Source organism: Eulemur rufifrons, chromosome 4 (assembly GCF_041146395.1).
Source record: "Eulemur rufifrons isolate Redbay chromosome 4, OSU_ERuf_1, whole genome shotgun sequence".
Lineage (NCBI taxonomy): Eukaryota > Metazoa > Chordata > Mammalia > Primates > Lemuridae > Eulemur > Eulemur rufifrons.
In genome coordinates, this window is record NC_090986.1 from 31,883,011 (window position 1) to 31,903,099 (window position 20,089).

The 20,089-nt window shown below is 38.8% G+C and overlaps 1 protein-coding gene across 3 annotated transcripts; it reads right to left on the reverse strand.

Annotated features, from left to right (window-relative positions):
- Positions 1 to 6,393: 6,393 nt before the first annotated feature.
- Positions 6,394 to 14,628, reverse strand: SLITRK5 (SLIT and NTRK like family member 5). Of its 3 annotated transcripts, none has more exons than XM_069467106.1 (2): positions 13,811 to 14,628; positions 6,394 to 10,631 (listed from the first exon to the last, which is right to left on the reverse strand). In XM_069467106.1, exon 2 carries the CDS (start codon positions 10,621 to 10,623, stop codon positions 7,744 to 7,746), a length of 2,880 nt encoding a protein of 959 aa, XP_069323207.1. In that variant the 5' UTR covers positions 10,624 to 10,631; positions 13,811 to 14,628; the 3' UTR covers positions 6,394 to 7,743. The 3 variants fall into 3 exon arrangements, with proteins under 3 accessions (XP_069323207.1, XP_069323206.1, XP_069323205.1); XM_069467105.1 differs by lacking the exon at positions 13,811 to 14,628 and adding an exon at positions 13,203 to 13,427; XM_069467104.1 differs by lacking the exon at positions 13,811 to 14,628 and adding an exon at positions 12,470 to 12,826.
- Positions 14,629 to 20,089: the final 5,461 nt, after the last annotated feature.

The following is a 20,089-nucleotide window of genomic DNA, read 5'->3' on the forward strand; positions in this document are numbered from 1 at the left end:
TTTACAAAATCACCCAAATAGGAATAGCATCTTCTCTGGGAGACTCCATGCCACTGTAAATAGTTAACTTTAACACTTACATTTATATTCCTAAGAGAATATTAATATACAACAAACCAGTTCCCCCTTTTAACATAAAATTATTCATTCCAATTTTTCTTATGGTTAATTTTGAGAATTTAAGAATGTCTCATATTTAATTACAGAGAACTGTAATATAAACCTACATAGAATCTGCTACCTCATATATTAAAGGGAGGACATTGAGCTCCCAAAGAACAATACCTGATAAACTCTGAGCTTCCAAATTATGATACACAAATTTTAATATTAGAAAGCAAAATTTTATTTAAATATGGTTGAAAGCTCAAATGCCCTCATGGTCTAGAAGATAATATAAAATTACATGAAGTTGCTAGGTTAAGACAATATAGAAACTGCTCATCCAGCCTAAAGGTATTTAAATTCAAATGTTTTGTTAACAAATAAAATAAAAGAAATAAACAAAACAGAACTAAAGTCGTTCTGATCAAACAGATTTTCCAGGAGTTAACATGTGTGTCATCACATGGCAAGCACTGCTTTAGTGTTTATAAAACACACAATAGAGGCATTTTGTAAACTATATGAGCTATTGTTAATCAGTGCGTAATTTTAAATACATTGACAAAGAAATTGACAACTTGATTTTTCAGATGTTGCAAATTTAGGATGATTATTAAGAAATGACAAGTCCTTAGTGACAATTTAAAATCCGTATCCTCTTACTCATATGGTCCTGCTTACCACAGTATTTGATTGTTACATTAAGAATGACGTAGGGTAATCATATTTCTAATTAAACAGGATGGATACACTTGAAGCTCTGACTCAGGTGGAGCAAAACAATATATGTAATGTAAACATTTTTCCCCTGTAATATGCTAAAATATAATAATAATAATAATTTAACAGTATGGGGAGATGTCATTAATTTGACTTAGGATACTCTTAAAATTTATGTAAGTTAGCGAACTAGAGAAATAGAAGAACTTTTTTAGGGAAAATGATTCCAGTTGTGAGATTTAAACATAATAATAGAGACCATTTTCCATATGTCTAACCTTGGACACAGATCATCTAAATGAAGAGCGTAGGCCAAATCCATAATGGGACAACAGACGACACAAGTGGATGCTATACAAGAATATCTTCCCTTGGGTAAAATTTCTTGAAGACAGAATTAGTTGTTAATATAAAGTCAAAGACTATTCTAGCTATCTGGAATTAGCAATTTTCATAAAATGTGTAATTTTATAGAATCACCCTTTGTAAATTGTTTTCTGTATATACAATTTTGTTAATTTTGGAGAACGCATTTTGGATTTAGAATCCACTGACTCAATTTATGTTTACATTTAAAAAAAATTCTAGTGAGATACTCAGTTTTCATTTAAGAATTGGGGATCTTTGATCATAACCAGGTAACAAAAATATCACTATACTGATTAAATAAGTTTAAATAAACGTTTAATGAATGACTTTAAATATTTTCTGAAATATGAGTTATTTCTGGATCTCAATGTTCTTATTTGGAAGCACCTATAGGCTCATGGTCACTAGCTTTAAAAATTTGTGGATAATCACAAAATTGAGGGACACTGTTTGAATGAAAAATAATTAATTACAATTTAGTTAGTGCTAGTTCAAAATTGTATATTTTAATATTTGGTACTCAAACACCAACCAAACAGAAAAAATATGAAGAAACTATATTATGTGTAGTTGTCGATTTTAAAGGGACTTTAGCAAGAGCAGAGTTCAGTAATATCAAGAAAATAATGTACTATGAACTTTATATTTTGAAGTGGCTATTTAGAGTAGACATTAAAGCACAGAATTGAAATAAAATTGATAGCTATAAGTTTTCTATTATTAGTAAGATTTTCAGAATTGAAACACCCTTTTAAATTTGGACTTAAATATAGCAAAATATATTCTATAGCTGTAATGCTAAAAAGCATGATTTTGCATGATAATTTATGTAAATATATCATTACATATGAGATATATTTATTGGTCAAGTATTCATTTAAATAAATCAATTTTTATGTTTAATATTTAAAATTTTATTCTGCATGACCCTGATGAATCTCTCATGTATAAAACATATGGCCAAAGTATGATAGTATCTGAAAAAAATTTTGCTAATCAATTTACAAGGGGTTACTGCCATCTTTTATATTTTATTTAAAAAGGCACATACCAAATTAAAAACATACAGCAATTTTGGTTTCCATATCCAATAAGTTTTGTTTTTAATGAACTATACAATAATATTCTTAAAAATTGTATTAGTTGGAAATGCTAGAAATTATCACTGCTAATAGAAATGAATTTGTGAGTAAAAATCTAAAGTATGCATATTCCACAAAACTAAAATGTAACAGAACACATGAATATAAATGATTCAATACTGAAGTATTACAATTAAATTTGAAGTGAATTTATATGGTGATATGTTGAATACTTTCTTAAAATGTATGATCTACAAATAAATTGGTCTAAAGTAGATCAAGGTATTAATGAGCCTTCAATATAAAGCCACAATTCTATCAGTGCATATGTTAAATTTTTAAAAAAATTAACAAATCAAAAATCTCAACTTTTAAAACATTGGTTCACAACTTCCACTTTTAGAAACATGTAATTTTTAAAGATATACATGTCTATTTTATAGGAGAAATATATAAAATCCCTTCATGTTTCCTAATAAAGATACCTAATTTAAAAAACTCATTTTAAGATGTCTATTCAACATATCTCTATGAATATTACTTTCTTTTATAAAATGACTTTCCTAATATCTAATAAAAATGTTTCTGACTGCTTAGCATTATGTAATATATCATTACATTTTTATGTTGAAATTAAGTAGAAAATAAGAAAGTCAAATTATTTCATATTTGCATTACATTACTTCTTTACGAAATATTTATATTTTAGTCTTCAAAAGTTCTTTGTAAGATATAATCTCATTAAAACTTAAAGTTAAATGTTGTTCTTTTTAAAAATGAGTACAAAAGATATTCATTTTATAATACTAGTAAAATTACCATGAGAAATATTTGACCTTTGTATTGTAAGCCAAATGGTCTGCTAAAAACAGAGGAAGAAAAAAATATTATTGTCACATTCAAAGATTATACTGCATCAAATTCTATTCTTTCCCCCAACATAACATTCCTAAAGCATGGAAATAAAAGTGAAATTTGAAATTTTTAAAAATATTAAAATACAAAGAACCCTGGATAACATTTGTGTATGCAAAGTGTATATGCAATGACTCTTTAATAATCCATCTGTTTTTGTATGTCATATACAGATTACATATACTCATGAAAATATATAAGAGTAGTTATAGAAAGGCATTCAATTGAATTAAAATGAATGGTAAAAATGTATAGTTATCAAAGGCAATATTAATGTATATAAGGTTTATCTGCATATAGATGTTAGATAATTATATTTAGACAGATGACTAATATCTATCCAACTACTTTAGTTTTATTGTCACATATAATTTGCAAAATAGTGGAGAACTTCAAAGGGTTTGAGGTACATTATCCATAAATAATATAGTTAATTTGATAACAGTTTAATTACTTTTGCAACATTTTATTCTCTTTTAAAATCAATTAATTGTGTCTGGCTTCTAGTATTTAAATCTTTTCTTTTGCTGCTTCTGGTTCCCTTACTTAGTATAATTTATCCTTAAAAGTAGTCATACCAAACATTTTGTCACACCTGCAAATATCTTAATTTGGAGCCATCTGAAAAGTGCAAGAAGAGCATATTTCCAAATGAATTGACAGCATATTTGTGATTTGCTTTATTTTCCTTAATTTGGAGTCATTTGACTTTGGGAACCATCCATGGAGCTCTTGAAATTAAATAGCCAGTTTTTGGCATTGCAAACAAGGACTGAACTATTTTCACTCTTTCCCTTGCCCTACTAAAAATAATGAAGAGAAAAGATAAGAAAAAAGAAAAGAAGAGAGAAGGAGGAGATGTAAGAAAAAGGGAAGAGAGAAATAATACATTAGAAAAAGAAAATTATACCTATTAATTTGAATACTTTGCCAACAATACAAGGTATTAACAAGAATAGAATTAATGTAGAAGGCAACAAATTGCAATCTTAAATTCTTAAACTATAACCTCTTCCACATTATGTGTAGATGTTCTCATTATACACTATTTTGATTTTTTATTGGGTTGAGGAAATAGTGGTGAGGGACAGATTTGGATACCCAGGACATTTGCCAAAATTTTCCACGTTTCATATGTAGAGGTTCTAATTTTGCCTAAACAAAAGATGTGCTCCAAGTATGATATTTATGCTAAAGTTACTTAACTCATAACTTCAATCAATAGCTTAGCTGTAAATGTTTTTGTATATTAGCATACAAATTATCTACATTTACATCAAATATATTTATTTTTCTAAGATAATTTAAGTATTTACACTATAATCATATAGAGATAAAAATAATATTTTGTAATATCTACCTGGAAAATATTTATATGAAATTATGCAACATATTAAATAGAACAAGCACAAAGAATAAGATTAGTTTGCATCCAAATTTTAATTGATGCCTAAAACATTACATACTGTTGCTCCCCAAAATTCTATGGAGAGAATTTGCAGGGTCCTTTAATCCAATCATATACCACTGATATGCCCAATCTAATTTACTCAGTGAACAACTTGATATACCGAAAATCAAATATTCAAAAACACACAACCTGTGTTCTGTGTTATATGTTAATGTATTGTCAGGAAACCATTTATTTATAAGGAGAAAAAAAATTCATTTTTAACTCTATACATTTTCATGATTCTTACATGGTTAATTCTGTTCAAGTTTATTAGAGCCAGGATGAATTTACTTTTATTCTCTTAATACAATGAGAAAATACAATTTAAAAATTAGAAATAATCTTTTCAAATAAATCATCTTATTGTCCCTTTAGACAGTAAAAAGTATGTTGAACACCTTAAGAAGAAAGAGTAAAGGTAGAAATGAACCACCAAAAGAAAGTACATGTGACAAGATTATATGAATTAATGCTGGTTTGAAAAAAAAAATTGTAAATCTTTGAAAGATACATCACTGAACTTTCTTTGGAAGTTACTTATATTGTCCAGAACTATATCTCTAATTTCATCTAATTCTTACCTTATTGTCTTATGCATCAATTAAGAAATAAAACTTAGCTACATGGAGGACTCCACTTTACATTAATATCTTATAATTTATAAAACACTGACATATCTACATATAATAAGGTAGAGGAAGTGATACTGACATTGCTAAAAGTAAAAAAAAATAACTGCCATTGTGAAGAATAATAACAATCCCAATTGTGAAGTCAAATGCTAGTATTTATTTTTTCTTTTCTAATCCTGGATCTAATATAGAGGAGGTAGATGAAGAGCAAGATATACATTTTTTTCTCATGATAATATCGTGACGTTATTAAGCTTATTCCTTCCCCCTTTGAAAAAAAAATGGAAGGGAAAATGTTGCAAAGAATACTGATAGCTTACTGCACTTGGTCAATGTAGCATTGCATTTTTTTTTTATCCTCTGGGAAACTGTTACCACCTGTTCAAACTGAATTCAAGTAGTTACTGTCAATTTACTCATGGGTGAATGCTGCCTCTTTGTGGCAGAATGCCATGGAAATTAAAGTTCATGAACAGCCCTTGATACCGTACACATTTCAGATGAGATTATTGGGAGATCCAGCAGTAGCAATGATGCACATGGCCCTTTAAGTTTAAGATCAACTAAAACATTTCGTATCCTTAAATTCTAACCTAAATTCACTGGCAAACCTTATTCAGAGGCAAATAGCTCACATCCAACAACATTTTGAGCATTTAGGATATAGATCAACTTTAGATAAAATATCCATCATAATTGTTGAAGGTAGTTTCACACAAGTTAAAATATTTAAACTATGGAAAATTGTAGACTAAATAAATAATACTGAATGACAAAATACATAATATTGAGAGAAAAATGAATATGCAATAGATTACTTACCATGCTCCATGTATTAGACGAATACTTCCGTAAGGAAACAATGTATACAATTGAAATATAATTAATAAACATATAAAGTGGCACATTCAGAAAAACATACTTCCCTGAACCAACGAAGGCATAAATTACATATGTATATATGTATATTTTAAAATTTTGATAATTAGGGAGAAAATTTTCTCTATTAAGAATAAAATTTAGCTACTATTGTTAAATTGTTAATAATGGAGATTCCATCAAGCACACATAGTTAAGTCTTTTGCACTTTAAGTAATCATTACTTCAATCCCTCATATTTGACATAGTTATCAAGTGTTTATTCAGAAACTATTTAAAAAATTACATGTGCTGGGATACATATGAGACTGTAACAACAGTAGCCCCATCTTACAGAGATCCTGGTTGTGGTTATCATCATTGCTTGCTGCCCACAGGAATAAAGAAAGACATTGTATAGAGATTTGTTCAGTCCATCATTTGGTCTTCTGAGGTGCCAGTACATGTGGATCTGTACAAATGCAACTGGGTTTGGTTTAATAATGGAAAATTGGCTACAATAGTAGTCAAATCAATATATCAGTATATCATTTTGGTTCACTAATAAAAATACTGTCAAATCTTCGCTAATGAAACCAAAAACTTGCACACAATTCTCACTCAAATGGCCCAATTAATTGCCCTATTTTTTTTATACATTGGGATACTATCAGCTTTTTTTTTTTTTCTAAATTACAGATCCAATTGGGTGGGTTGCATCAGCTTATAAAGATTTTGCCATTAAGTACTCCACATTTTTAATGATTTAAAATGTCTTCCTAATATCACTTCAGTTTTGGAAATGCAGCTCCTAATACAGTGCGACACCTCTGCGAAATCATAGGCTAAATAGTGAAGGAAAGAGGAATGCTAAATGTGCATATAAAAATAGGTGCTACAATAAAATATTTGTATATTTCATCAATAAGTTATTTTGACTAATCAATTATGGATCATATAGCTCTGTAATTTTTAATGATTTGTCCACATCTATGGTGATCCATTTCAAGATCATAATACTTCTTTTTAATTCAAATGTCCAGAATGCATACAAACACATCCTTTAAAAACAAAGGAAAGGAATGAGAAAGGAGGAAGGGAGGGAAGCAAAGAGGGAGGAGGGAGGGAGAAAGAGAACACACTTCCTAATAAAGTTGGGGTGTGCTAGTCTCTCCACAAAAGCCATTTAGATCCACCCATGGCTTAAACAGGGAGAAAGGGAGGTGGAAGGGAGTAAAACGAAGGAAGAATAGAATCTATGCGCTGCCATCTTCCACCTTTCTTAGCACTTCCAACAACTACAAAAATTACCGCGACCTTTAACAAGTCACCCGCGCAGCAAATTGCCCTCCGTAAAGCCCTTCTCCTCTCCTCCCCCACACGCAAGAAGAGAAAGTGATGTGCCCAGTTTACACAAATGTTTCCCACGTGTAAAATTAAAAGGAAATTGCACACCCTTTCCGTATCTTCCGCCTGCAGCTGGGAAATCCCGTGCCAAGGCACTTCACCCTAAACGTTGAAACAACACAATTAATCAAATGTGTTCACCGTGTGTGTTTGCTTGCTTGTTTGTTTTAAATGCAAAAGCTCCAAGGGAGTTTCTTTGCTTTTAGAACTGGCTAAATGTGGTCTGTTTTTCCAGCACTTCGAGGTAGTCCGGCTCAACGTTTAGTTTTGCTTTTAACTCCAGATATTCGTTCCGGTTGGGTTCTACAAAGACAGCACTCGGGGGGCTGTAGAGCACCGGTTCCCGCAGCCTGCTGTCCCCTGCCCCCGGGTGCAAATACTGATGGGGGCGTCTCAGGTCATAGTTGGGAGAGAAAGTGTAAGCAGCGGGGCTGCATGGGAACTTGGGATATTCCGGGAGACTACTGCCGGCGGGGGTGGTGGAGCAGTGTTTGTCTGGTTCCAAAATGCCCCTGTAAAATCGGTCGGCGTCCTGCACCGGCGACAGCAGGTCCTCCCGGGGCTCGATGGTGCTGACGCTGTAGGCGGGGCTCCGCAAGTGGTGGCCTTCCCGCCTCTCCTCCTCCCCCTGCTGCAGCTGCATCTGCGGCGGGGGCTGCTGCTGGGGCTGCGGCGGTGGCGGCGGCGGCGGCTGCTGCTGCTGCTGCAGGTGGTGGTTGCTGCTGTAGGTGACCTTGAGCTCGTGAAGGTCTTTGTAATCCTCCACGGAGTTGCCCTCTCTGGAGCGGTAGATGGGGTTTTTGCACATGTGGCCCAGGGGATGGGGGATGTACTCGTATACGTGGCCCGCTGGCGTCTTCACCTTGGGCAGCGCGGGCCCGCGGTGGTGCACGTGCGCGTGCGGGTGGCCGCCTGCTCCGCCGCCGCCGCCATACACGCTGTACTGCATGTTGAAGGAGCTCACGTCCGAGTTGTTGGCGCTGGTGTGGTCGCTCTGGTTCTTCTTCCTGCGCTTCATGACCAGCACGAAGAGCCCAGCGGCCACGAAGACGGACATGATAAAAACCAGCAGTAGGCTGAGGATTAACACCGACAAGGGCACTGACGACGCACCTCCGCCTGCCCCCAACCCCGCAGGAGCCCCGGTGCTGTTCAACCGAACGGCAGGAGTCACAGCGCTGGTCCTCACAGGAACCTGGATGGAGGAGGGTGTGGGCGTGGGAACCACCACATCCGAATAGTCTGGGCACAGCAGCTCGGACTTGATGGAGCGCATGTCGGTCTCGGCGAATTTCTTCGGCGCCTTACAGATCACCTCGTCCACCAGGACACCCACTTTGAGTTGCTCCACCCACAGCTTCATGCCCACCACGTCGCAGGTACAATCCCAAGGGTTGTCATGCAGGTCGATTTGGATGAGTGACTTCAGCTGGTCCAAAACTCCACTCACCGGCAAGGAGGCAAAGTGGTTACTCCTCAGGTTTAGCCTGAGAAGGGTCAGGCCAGAGAAGACACCTGAGGGCATGGCCTGCAGGAGGTTGTTATTCAGGAATAGCAGCTGGAGGTTTGGGACAGGGTCAAAAGTCCCAGACTGAATCTCACGTATGAGATTGTACTGGAGGAAGAGATACTGCAGGCTCTGAAGGCCATAGAATAACTCTGGGCTCAGCCTTTCGATCCTATTGCCATTTAGGTAGAGGCGCCTCAGGTTGGTGAGATCCCCGAAAGCGCCGTCCTGGATCATGGAGATACGGTTGTTCCCCAGGTGCAGGAGGTCCAGCCCTGTGGCCTCCAGGAAGTCTGTCCTGCGAACGACAGCAATGTAGTTCTCTGTCAGATACATTTTCTTGGGATTGTAGGGCTTAGGCTGCAGCTCAGCGATGCTCTCAATCTTTCGCTCCTGGCAGTTTACGTTGAGGCCCAGATCAGAGATCTGCAGGTTGCAAGTGCACGCGGTGGGACACTCCAAAGGCACCGGGGATTTGGTCTGGTAGGCGATGCTGGGGCCATAGTTGCTGTAGCCCAAGTCCTTGGAGGGCTGCCGAGAGGTGGGGCGCACCCTGGGCTTGTTGGGTTGGCGAGTACCCTTAGGGAGCTTCAAAGGAGGTTTGTAAACAGCAGAGGAAGAAGTAGCCACGGAGTTCACCGAGGCCGGGGTGGTGTGGGAATACCCCATGGTGCTCAGAGGCGTCTGCGGCCTCATCTCATAGTCAGAAATAAGTTTCCTTGGGCAAAGTTCCTGCTTGGATACCTCATCCAAGTCCCTGCCATGTAAGCGGAAGGGGGTTTCACAAACCACATCCCCCACCAGGGCCGAGTAGGAGATACTATCCAACCAGTCCTTGAGAGAGATCAGCTCACAGGAACAATTCCAGGGGTTTTCCTCCAGCTGCAACTCCACAACTTTATCCATGTGCTGCAGCAGCCCCACATAGGGCAGGAGTTTCAGCCGATTCCCCCGGAGGTCCAAGTGCGTTAAGGGCACAAAACGGAAAAGATTGTTGGGTAAACTGGACAAGAGATTGTCATTGAGAATAAGCACCTGCAACAAATGCAGTTTCCCAAAAGCATTGGGTTCAATGACGCTGATGTAATTGTAATCGACCTGTAGGTACTCCAGGTTCTCCAAGCCAAGGAAAGTATCATCTCGCAGAAGTTCCAGTTTATTATTGTTCAGATGCAATCTCCTCAAACCCCGTAGCCCGTGGAAAGCCCCGGTCTCAATGTCCTGGATAACATTGCTACCCAGATGCAAAATTGAAGCCCCAGTGTAATTGACAAACTCATTGGGATAGAGACGGCTCAAAAGGTTTCCAGACAACAAGAGGTGGTAGATTGGGAAACGAGGAGGGCTAATTTCAGAGAGACTGATGATGCCCCGGTTTTCACAGCTCACAGTTAAAATGCCGTCCTTTTCCTCACAAGGACATGCATTGTCACAGATTTCCCCATAATAATCGATGGTTTCTGCACACGAAAGGACGAGAGATGTTACAGCAAATGCTAGAGTCTGCAGCATCCAGCTATGCATTTTTCTGTGAAGGTCCTGTTCCAAAGTTACTGGGGGACAGCAAGTGTGCATTTTACCTCCTGTAAGGGAGAGAGGAAACAAGGAAAAAAACAGAATATGACAAAAATTTCAAGTATCAGTCAGATAGTCTGTCTCTGCCTTAATACTATTACTCTGAAATCCAGAAGAAGGGGAGGATATGAATGACACCCCTCCCACCAGTGGAACATTGGCATTCTCCAGATTTTATTAAAATCTGATATTCATTTTGATTTAAAGGTTGATTTCATTTTGTAATGAGCACACCACAAATATGCTGCTCTTTACAAGATAAGGGCAGGTTAAATAAAGTCACATTTTCGTGTTCTTCTCTGCTCCCCCCTTTTCGAAATCAATCCATAAATATACATAAAATGGCTGTCAGTTTAGTTTCATGGTTCTAATTTAAGAGAAAAGAAGCACCATTTTACAAGGTTTCCCACCTCACCTATACCCAGCCCCCCTTTCCTTTCTCTCAGAACCTCTTCAGTTAACAGTTCACCATTAAGGTCTCCCATTTTCACAGAAAGGCAAGGAGCTACAATACTTGGGCTATTTTAAACCCTCTCTAGAAATGTCAGGGTGGGAACCCAAAGAATACTTTCCAGAGGCAAAAAGGGTGTAAGATAATGCATCAAAAGGAGCCTGAAGAAGCTCTTAAATCACCAATTGTCTTTCGGTGCTTTGAGTGTGGAGAAAAAGGAGAGCGCGGTTGCTTTGATGGTGGACTTCACTACCACGCTGTTAAGCACATCAGCGTCCTAATTGCATGCACGGTGCCACTTAGCAGCGCTTCCCTGAGAGCGCCCCGCGACTACTTCTCATTGATCATGTCAGCGACGCTACCAAACCGCATCTTTAAGCCACTGAAATAGTTCTGCACGATGGATTACAAAGAACTCAGCGAAGGCATCCGCAATCTCAGAACACCTCCTGATACCTTGAGTTTGAAAAGGACGTTCCTGCTGCTTACTCGGAATCAGCTAAAAGTAAACCAAGGAGCAGCGCCAAAGCCTCCCTTACCTTGGGTTCCGCGTCTACTTGCCACGGTATGCGAAACTAACCCTCCTGAATTAGCAAGGTTCGGATTCAGCTACCACCACAACAGCATCCCCATCTTTGGAGTTGCTTATTACATTTAATTTTCAATGTTCTCCCCCTTCTCCTTTTTTTTTCCTCAGGGAAAGGGCACCTGGGCTGATTAAGAGGCAAAATAGAAGGGTGGAAGGGAGGGAGAACAGCAAGTGACTTAGGTCAGTGCTTTAACATCCAAATTTCATTTTTTAAGGAATCAATTCGACCTCCTCCCCCCTTTTCTTTCTTGCTTTCTTTTTGTCCCCTTGAAGGCTTCCTTCGACTTCCTACTTGTGGTCAACAGCAGCACTCTTAAAGGAAGGACATAAATGGAATAAGTGTCTTAAAAGAGGGACATAAATGGAATGAGCGTGTGAGTGTGTGTCGCGTTGGTTAGCGGAGCGGCGGAGTGGGGGGTGGGCATTTTATATTAATGCTGGGCTCTGGGAACCTATGCCTTTTCTCTGGTCAACCTTGCTTTTGCCTCACCACCGAAGTCTGATGTCGAATCACAATCCCAAACTAAAGCCAAGACGTTTCTGAGGCAACGGGTTCAAGCCTGGAGACCTGGGTCCTGATCCCCAAGTCGACTCCAGCCTGCGTTATTAAACGCCCCTGCAATCACACGCACATGTGTAAGCGTGCCTTGGAATCATTCACGTGTGGCCACCCAGACGTGTCGAGACGAATCGGAACCACAGTGCATAAACCTCGCAAGTATCCTCGACCTCCCAATGCAACAACCGCAAATGTCTCCCAGCTTAAAAGAGTCAAAAACATCCCTCACTGAAAGCAAAACGTTTACCTTGAAATTTCGGTTCTGGTTCTCCGCTGGATCAAATCTGCACATCCATTCAGCGGGGTTGGGTCCCCTTCCCCTCCCTCCCGGTGCTTCCCCGCCCCCATTCGCTTCCCACCCCATCTGAGAGCCCATTGCAAATTGTGTCCAGCCAGTATTTAACTCGAGCGTTTACAACTTTAATTCAGTTCTGGTTAGCAAGGGTTGAAGAGCTTTCTCTCACCCCACTCCCTTTCCCCTCTTCCTTGCCATCAAATGAGACCAAAAATTTGAGAAAATAAAGTTGAATGAGCCAGGGAAGGCTGACATTCTGACTGGGAAACGCACCTCCGATGCAAATGCGAGACTGCGCCGCACATTCTCAGATTATCAGATTTTTTTTTTTTTTTGAGGGCGGGGGCGGGAGACAATTTGTTTTCCCCCACAGAATTTAGACACTGGATCACCTCCCTGAACATCCCTGCATTAAGCAGCATGGAGCTGCTCGGGCTGAAGCCCAGCACCCAGGCCGACCCGAGGCTCCGGGCACAGCTGCTCCAACGGCCGCCCAGGCAGAAGCACCCGGAGTTCCAGGACGCGAGGCTCCCCCTCCCCCAGCCCGCCCCAAAGAGAAGGAAGGGAAAAGCGAGGAAGAAGGGGAGGGAGGAGAGGGAAAGCAAGCCACCCCGTCACACACACACACACACACACACGCGCGCGCACACACGAACCTCTTTTGCAAAGTAAACGACAGACTTACCCCGTCTCACATCTCCAGGGCCCAGTCATCATAGCCACCCTTAAAAAAAAAAAAAAAATCTCTTTGGGGTGTGCACTAGGTTTCTGAAGCCCAGGCAGGGCGACCAGGCAGGGAACAGTGCGGTCCGAGCGGCTGGAGGAAAGAGGCGCCTGGACACCGCCAGCCCCCGGCCGCCGCCGCGGTGGCGACCGCGGGTTCCGGGGCTCCCCAAACGGCTCTCCCCGGCTCTCTCCGCGGTAGTCGGAGCGGGCAGCGGGTTGGGGGGGCGGGGAGCGGGGGGCGCTGGAGATCGGCGGGATGGGAACGCAGGGGGAGGGGGCGGCGGAAGACCTGCTCCAGAGGCGCCTCGCGGTAGGGGCCCGGAGCCGGAGCCGGGCGGGGCGGGAGGGGGAGCTGTTGGGAGGGGAGGCACTGAGCGGGAGGAGGGGGACGTGGAGAAGACTGCCTGGCACCGCCGGCCCCACCAACGTGACGGTCAGCCCCGCCGAGCGCTCGCACCCTCTCACACTCACGCTCGCTCGCACACTCGCTCTCATCCGTGCTACGGCGCGATCGGGGGGTCTCCGGCACCCATCGCTGCAGCCCCCTGTCCCCAGGAGGGTACTTACAGTTCCCATCTGCACAGGGGGCAACTTTCTCCGACCCAGCTGTGGCCGCCGCCCCCTACAGCCACCTCCGGCGCCCCGCACCCTCGGGCCTGGGTTCGCTCCGGCCAGCCCTCCCCTCCCCCCTCGGCTCTCCTCCTCGCCGTCTTCACCACATTCCCCCCTGGTCAGTGGCGCACGCCCGGGGACGAGCCGGAGGAAGCGGGTCGCGTGGGTGTGCATGGATCTCCCGCCTTCTTCTTGCAGCGCACACTGTACATGGTAGTGAGGGGGCGAGCGGAGGTGGCACCGGCCACTCAACTGCTACAGCGGCGGCGGCTGCAGCTCCTGTACTGTCTTCGCCCCCAATGCAGCGGCGACCACCGCGCTGGGATCCCGCCACCGCTGTCCCCACGCCGAGCCCGCCACTGCCGCGGCCCCTAATTAGTATTTGAAAGGCTCTCGCATCCTTTTGGCCGTTTCCTCCCTCACGGTCTTTGCAGGATTTTTTCTCTATCCCTTCCCCAGATGCGGCGCACGATCGTCATTATTTGGAACTCTCTATCTCCGACATCCTTTGGGGAGTCTGGGGGGTAGGAACAGCGTTCTACGCCTGTGGCGTGTCCTGGCAGCCCGGTGGCTCTAAAAAAACTCAGAGAAAGTCGCGTCTTCCTCCCGGGCGCTGAGGAGGTGGCAACGCGGTAAGCATCACCCGGGTCTCTGAGACATCTGCTCCAGAGCGGGTGCAGGGCCCTGTCCAGTGCACTTGTTTATTGTCGCGCCGCTGGTGCGAGCCAAGCTGCAGCAGACATGATGGGCCCGGGGCGAAGCGGGCGCTCGGTGGCCGATAGATGGCAGCCGAGGGCGAAGATGTCCCTCGGCTAGGGCGGCGCAACCGGAGCCCCCCTTGGATGTTCACAGTCGTAGGAGACAGAGGAGTCTTGGACCATGTGCGTAATACAAGCGTGGGACTGTGCAATCTTCGGATTGGGAAAGGGAGGAGTGGAAATAACCCCGACAGTGCCAGGCTTGTTGGTGGTCAGCGACAGATGATTCTAGCCCTGTACTGATCGCCTGCCTTCCTCCTGCCATTTAGAATAATAGAGCCCATGCTGCTGTCTCGTGTACTTACTGTAAAGGACCCTGGAAGAGGGAGTGGTTCATCTTAGCTGCAAACAAGGGCTCTACCTTTTTTTTTTTTTTTTTTTTTTTGAGTTACGTTTTATAGGTACGTCTGGGCAATACAAGGGAATGTGAACGACTTTTAGAGAGAATGTTTGTGAATACATTTGGTGTGCACTAAAAAGCTGGAAAACCCCCAAATAAATGCACTTTCGATAGCGAGTTTCTTGAAGAGTCACCTGGTAAACTCCACTAGCTCATCTCTACAGTAAGTATTCCTGGCTCTTTCTGTGAAATCAGACACCTCCCTTCCCAAAAGGGGGTTTCTACATCCATAAAACATGTTTTCAGTGTTTGTAATATTAGACCTGCGTTCTATCCCAGCTATAAAAGAAAAGTTGATCATAAGTGGCCCAATGTAGGCTGAGTGCACATGTGCCTGTTTTTTTGATAACTGGGAGGTTCACCATGTAAATGTATTTGATCCATTTTGTTTTGGAATTAATTATGTCTTAAACATAATTGATATTGTCTTATTCTTAGTAATGTTTAGGGTATTGTTGTGGTTATAATCTTCTGGTTAAACATATGATTAATCTTAATACAGATTCTGATTATATATATAAAATCTCAGTGTGTGTGTGTGTGTATATATATATACACACACACACATATCTCCAAGAAATTCATCTTTCCACATAATCTATATATGTTAAATCAGAAGTATTTATCTAGAGGTGGTGCATATTGCAGTCTCCTGAGGTTTTGCAACATTTTTGGTATTTCCTCTGAATCTGCTGTGCAAATATTTTTCAGTTATGCCTAAATACTTTATTTGGAAATAATTGTTTAAATTTTGGTCATGTACAAGAGGAAGGGAAAAAAGAAGTAATATGTAAGGTCAGATAATGGAAATTAAATTCTGTATTAAAAGTTTCTGTTAAATTTAGAAGTGTCTGGCCTAGAAATGATAGCCATTAGCTACAGGTACATTATATGAACAGAAATAAATAACTTCATCCACAAAAGACTTGTTACTGTATTTTTTATTTAGTACATGATCTTCTAACATGATGTAAACATTTTACAAAATTTACTTTTAAGTGTAAAATGACTTTTATATCTTCTAAACGAAAGTGTAATATATAAATTAAAAATTACATATTAATTACACCTAGAAACCTTTGACATATAAATATTGAGTCCTATAAGAAACAAATTTCCAATGTTGATTAACTCTATAGAAGTTCTAAAAGCTCATAAAATGTCTTAATCAATTTTTGGAATTCTCAAAATAGCTGAGACATCATTATTATGTTTCATTATTTTATTATTTTCCCAAATCTTCACAATTGCATTTAATATCAAAGTTTAATTTTTGTTTTTGTATTATTTTAAATATTTATTGTCTTAATTAAAATAAATTTTATTCAAATAAGAAGTATTAAATGTATTTGGAATTAATTTAGGTTATAGTTTTGTTAGAAACACTTGTGCTAATATTCCAGATTACCTTTTGTGGTTCAAATAAATAAAAGATGAAAACTTTCTACCATTCACTCAACATTAAGGATGGCCTGTTAAGTCACTACTACTTTTTACCACTAGGTGTCTCTGTAAGATGCTCTGCAGGAAAGTGAATTTTGAGAAAACACTGTAATAAAGATACCAGAACAGAACAACACAGGAGGGAAAACATCATAGAAATAAGGAAAAGCCTCATTTATTAATATGTAGACTCCTATTTTCTTTTAATGTTGACTATTGCCTAAAATAGACATAAACAAATCATGTAACTGTGATAAAATTTGAACCAAAACTTTTATCCACATGAACAAACATATCTCTGTTTTACTCTACTAAGCAACATATAGTCATATACTGTGTATACATGCTTTCATGCTGTACTCAAGTGCATGCACATCATTACATAAACACATTTGGGCACTAGAAAATGAAATTATTGATCAAATAGATCTCCCCAGAATTAAGGTTATTGGTACTAAACTAAACATTATTTGACTGAATTTGATATGAACAGTTGAGAATCTTTGTCTAAATGTTTGTGAATATATTTATGCATATCATAATTATCTTATGAGCTCATATCATCGTAAATACATATCATTTATGAAAATATATTTGGCAATAATTAGTCCAAGTTATGGCCAAAATTTGATACCTACATATTAAAATTTAAATTCAAACCATAAGTAGCATACATGTCACTTGAAATTGACCATATGTTTTTGTGAATTCATATTTATTATTTTCTGGAATTATTGTCTTAGTGCTTTATGAACACTTGGAAGGAATTCTTACATTAAATGCATTTTATAAAATATTATATCACATTTGTGTATCACTATGTGGTATGTTTAGAATATTAAAATGCTTAGTCAAGAATCATAGTTCCTCTTGAAGCAACCTGCTGGGGATTATAAGAAAGGAAATTCTTTTGATAATAATTGTCCAACTTCATAGGTACTGATCAATAGCATTGAAACCTGAAGCCAGTAGAGATTTCATTTCTTTTTGTTAGCCTAACTGATGAGTTAAGATTATGGAATTCTAATGCTAGATTGAGATTCCTCTAAAATTAGATGCAATAAATTACTTTTGTGATAGTAATAGCTAAGAATTGTGTACAACTCATTTTAGTAAATGACACATTTTCAGATCTAAATTAAAGGGTATATGTTTTTAAAGTCTTTGCAATTGATATTATACACATACACACAATGAAAGGGGAAAATGAGTCATCATTTATGATTGTTTCTCTATGCAATTGCTAAACTAAATAACTGTATACCATATGTCATTGACATTTGGCCTGATACATTTGGAATTTCAACAATCAAAAGTATCATGCAGTGATATTTATCAAATCTAAAATGGCCAGATAAACTGATTAGTTTCACTGAAATTATTTGTTTACTAACAGACTTAGTTATTTAACTGTCTTAGAAATATTCTCTCAGGGGAATATTTTATGTGCACAAAATAGATAATTTTCTTCCTTGCCTCATGCGGTTCTTTGTAAATGCACTCTGATTTTTTGATAGAATCATATATTGAATCATTCTCTTTGGGGGACCAAGTGGGAATACCAAAATTTAAAATGCATGCATCTTTTGAGCAATTACTTTTTCAGAATGTACACTGCGGATGTACCAAAGTAAAATATGTAAAACTATATGTAAGAAGATATTCTTTGTAACAGATCCTTGGATTTGAAAATAACTAAGAACAAATTAAATGCTTAACTAAATGAAAAGCGGTACACATTCATCTATACATTGAAATACTCTTCTACCTTAAGTGATAGTTTGTATAGAAATACTGTTTTGGCATTATTGATAAGGTATATAGCATTACCTGTGTATGAGAGAAAGAGAGAGAGAAAGAAAGAGAAAGAGAGAGAAAAAGAGAAAGAGAGAGAGAGGAGAGAGAAATTTTTTCTGGAAAGATGCACACATACAAATCCAGTAATAGTGGTTACCTCTTGGAAGATGACTGAGAGTCTTGAATAGAATGGAGATTTATTTTTCATCATATACTCTTTATTACTACTTTAAATTTTCAATTTACATGCATATTTCCAATAAACATTTTTAAAACCCTGTACTTGAAATGTAAGGATAATATTTGAAAGGATGATGTGAGAGCTGATGAAGAGTTGAAGATGATATCCCTAATTAATCTCTATATCATAGTTCTCAAAACAGTTTTATTTTTTATAAGACACATTAGTATCAATGGAGACCCTGAACATTTCTAAACATCAGTGTAAATTAGTTAAAATAATTTCTCTTCATAATTCATATATAATATTTAATTCTAGCTATCAGTATCAACTCATGGAATAGTAATTAATAGCAACTAACTTCCATTATTTTCATGACTCAGAATCATGCTGTGTACTGGGAACATTGGTTTTATTTGATACTCTGGTGAATGAAGGGGAAGATCAAATGGTTCTGTAGGAAATATGAGTTGTGCCTGACATTGTCAGCAGCAGTTCTTTACTGCTATCTACAGGAAGATGAGTGGGTGTGTAATTGTGACATGTTTTAAATATACATACTATCATCAGACCCTGTTAGAACAAAGGCTGCTGCCATCTGGCTTATACTAACATTGAAATATGCACATTCCACTGGAAAAGAGGCAGTTTCATTATGTAGTTACATTAGCTTTTCTGTGTATCTTCCTATTAGAGTCACAATTTGTCTCTTGGGACCCATTGGTTCTTGGTTCTCACATATCTCTAGTCATTTTTAAAAAACAAGTCCAAACAGGCATTATGTTATGCTTGTATTTTCTATGTTCCTTCTGTTTTTTTTTTTTTTTTCAGAGAAAAACAGTTAATCATTCTAAAACAGTTTCATCACAAACATTTCAGAAGACTCAGTGCTTGTATGAGAATGTCTAAATTGTACTCCAACTTTGTCAACTAAAATCATTCAACAGGAAATTCTGGTACTCTCTCTATTCCCTCAAAATAAATTACCTTTTTTCCCAACTCCCAAACTTTGGTTTGTACTGCCCTTTCATATGTCAGGCTTTTCACTTTTTAAAAAATCTGTTATTCTAGAGAATTCGCCTTAAGTCCTTTCCTCATTAGAAAAATCTTCCCTATTCCCTATAACTAACATTGAAGGCCTGTTTATCTAAAGATTCTCTTGCATTTATTAGCAATTGATCCAGCACAGTTTCTATTTCTGGCTTAATGTGTTTGTTTTCTTCCAGACAAGGTTATCATTTTTTTATTGAGAAAATAATTTTATTGTGTTTTCTATCCCCTGAATTTCAAGAAAAATGAACTCCAGAAATATGTTTGTATACACAAAAGTACTTGTACATTTATGCATTTATTCATTCAACAAATATTTATTTAGTAACTATCATGGGCTAGAACCTATCTCTGATAGTTGAGGTAAAAATAACTGGTTGATTCATATCAGGATGATTATGGAGGTATTATGACTTTCTGATGAATAACCTACATTTTCTAGTCAAAATTAAAGAAAAATAATATATAGAAATACCATTGCATAAATTATATTCATGAATAACATTTGTTGTAGCATATATGTGCCAAGTTCCTACAAGAAGCTGTCCAACAGAATTTTCTGTGATGATGGAAATTATCTATGTCCGTGCTATTTAATATGATAG

Excerpts from the sequence above, each read along its gene's own strand:
- SLITRK5 (XM_069467106.1), bottom strand. The coding sequence starts at position 10,623 with ATGCACACTTGCTGTCCCCCAGTAACTTTGGAACAGGACCTTCACAGA.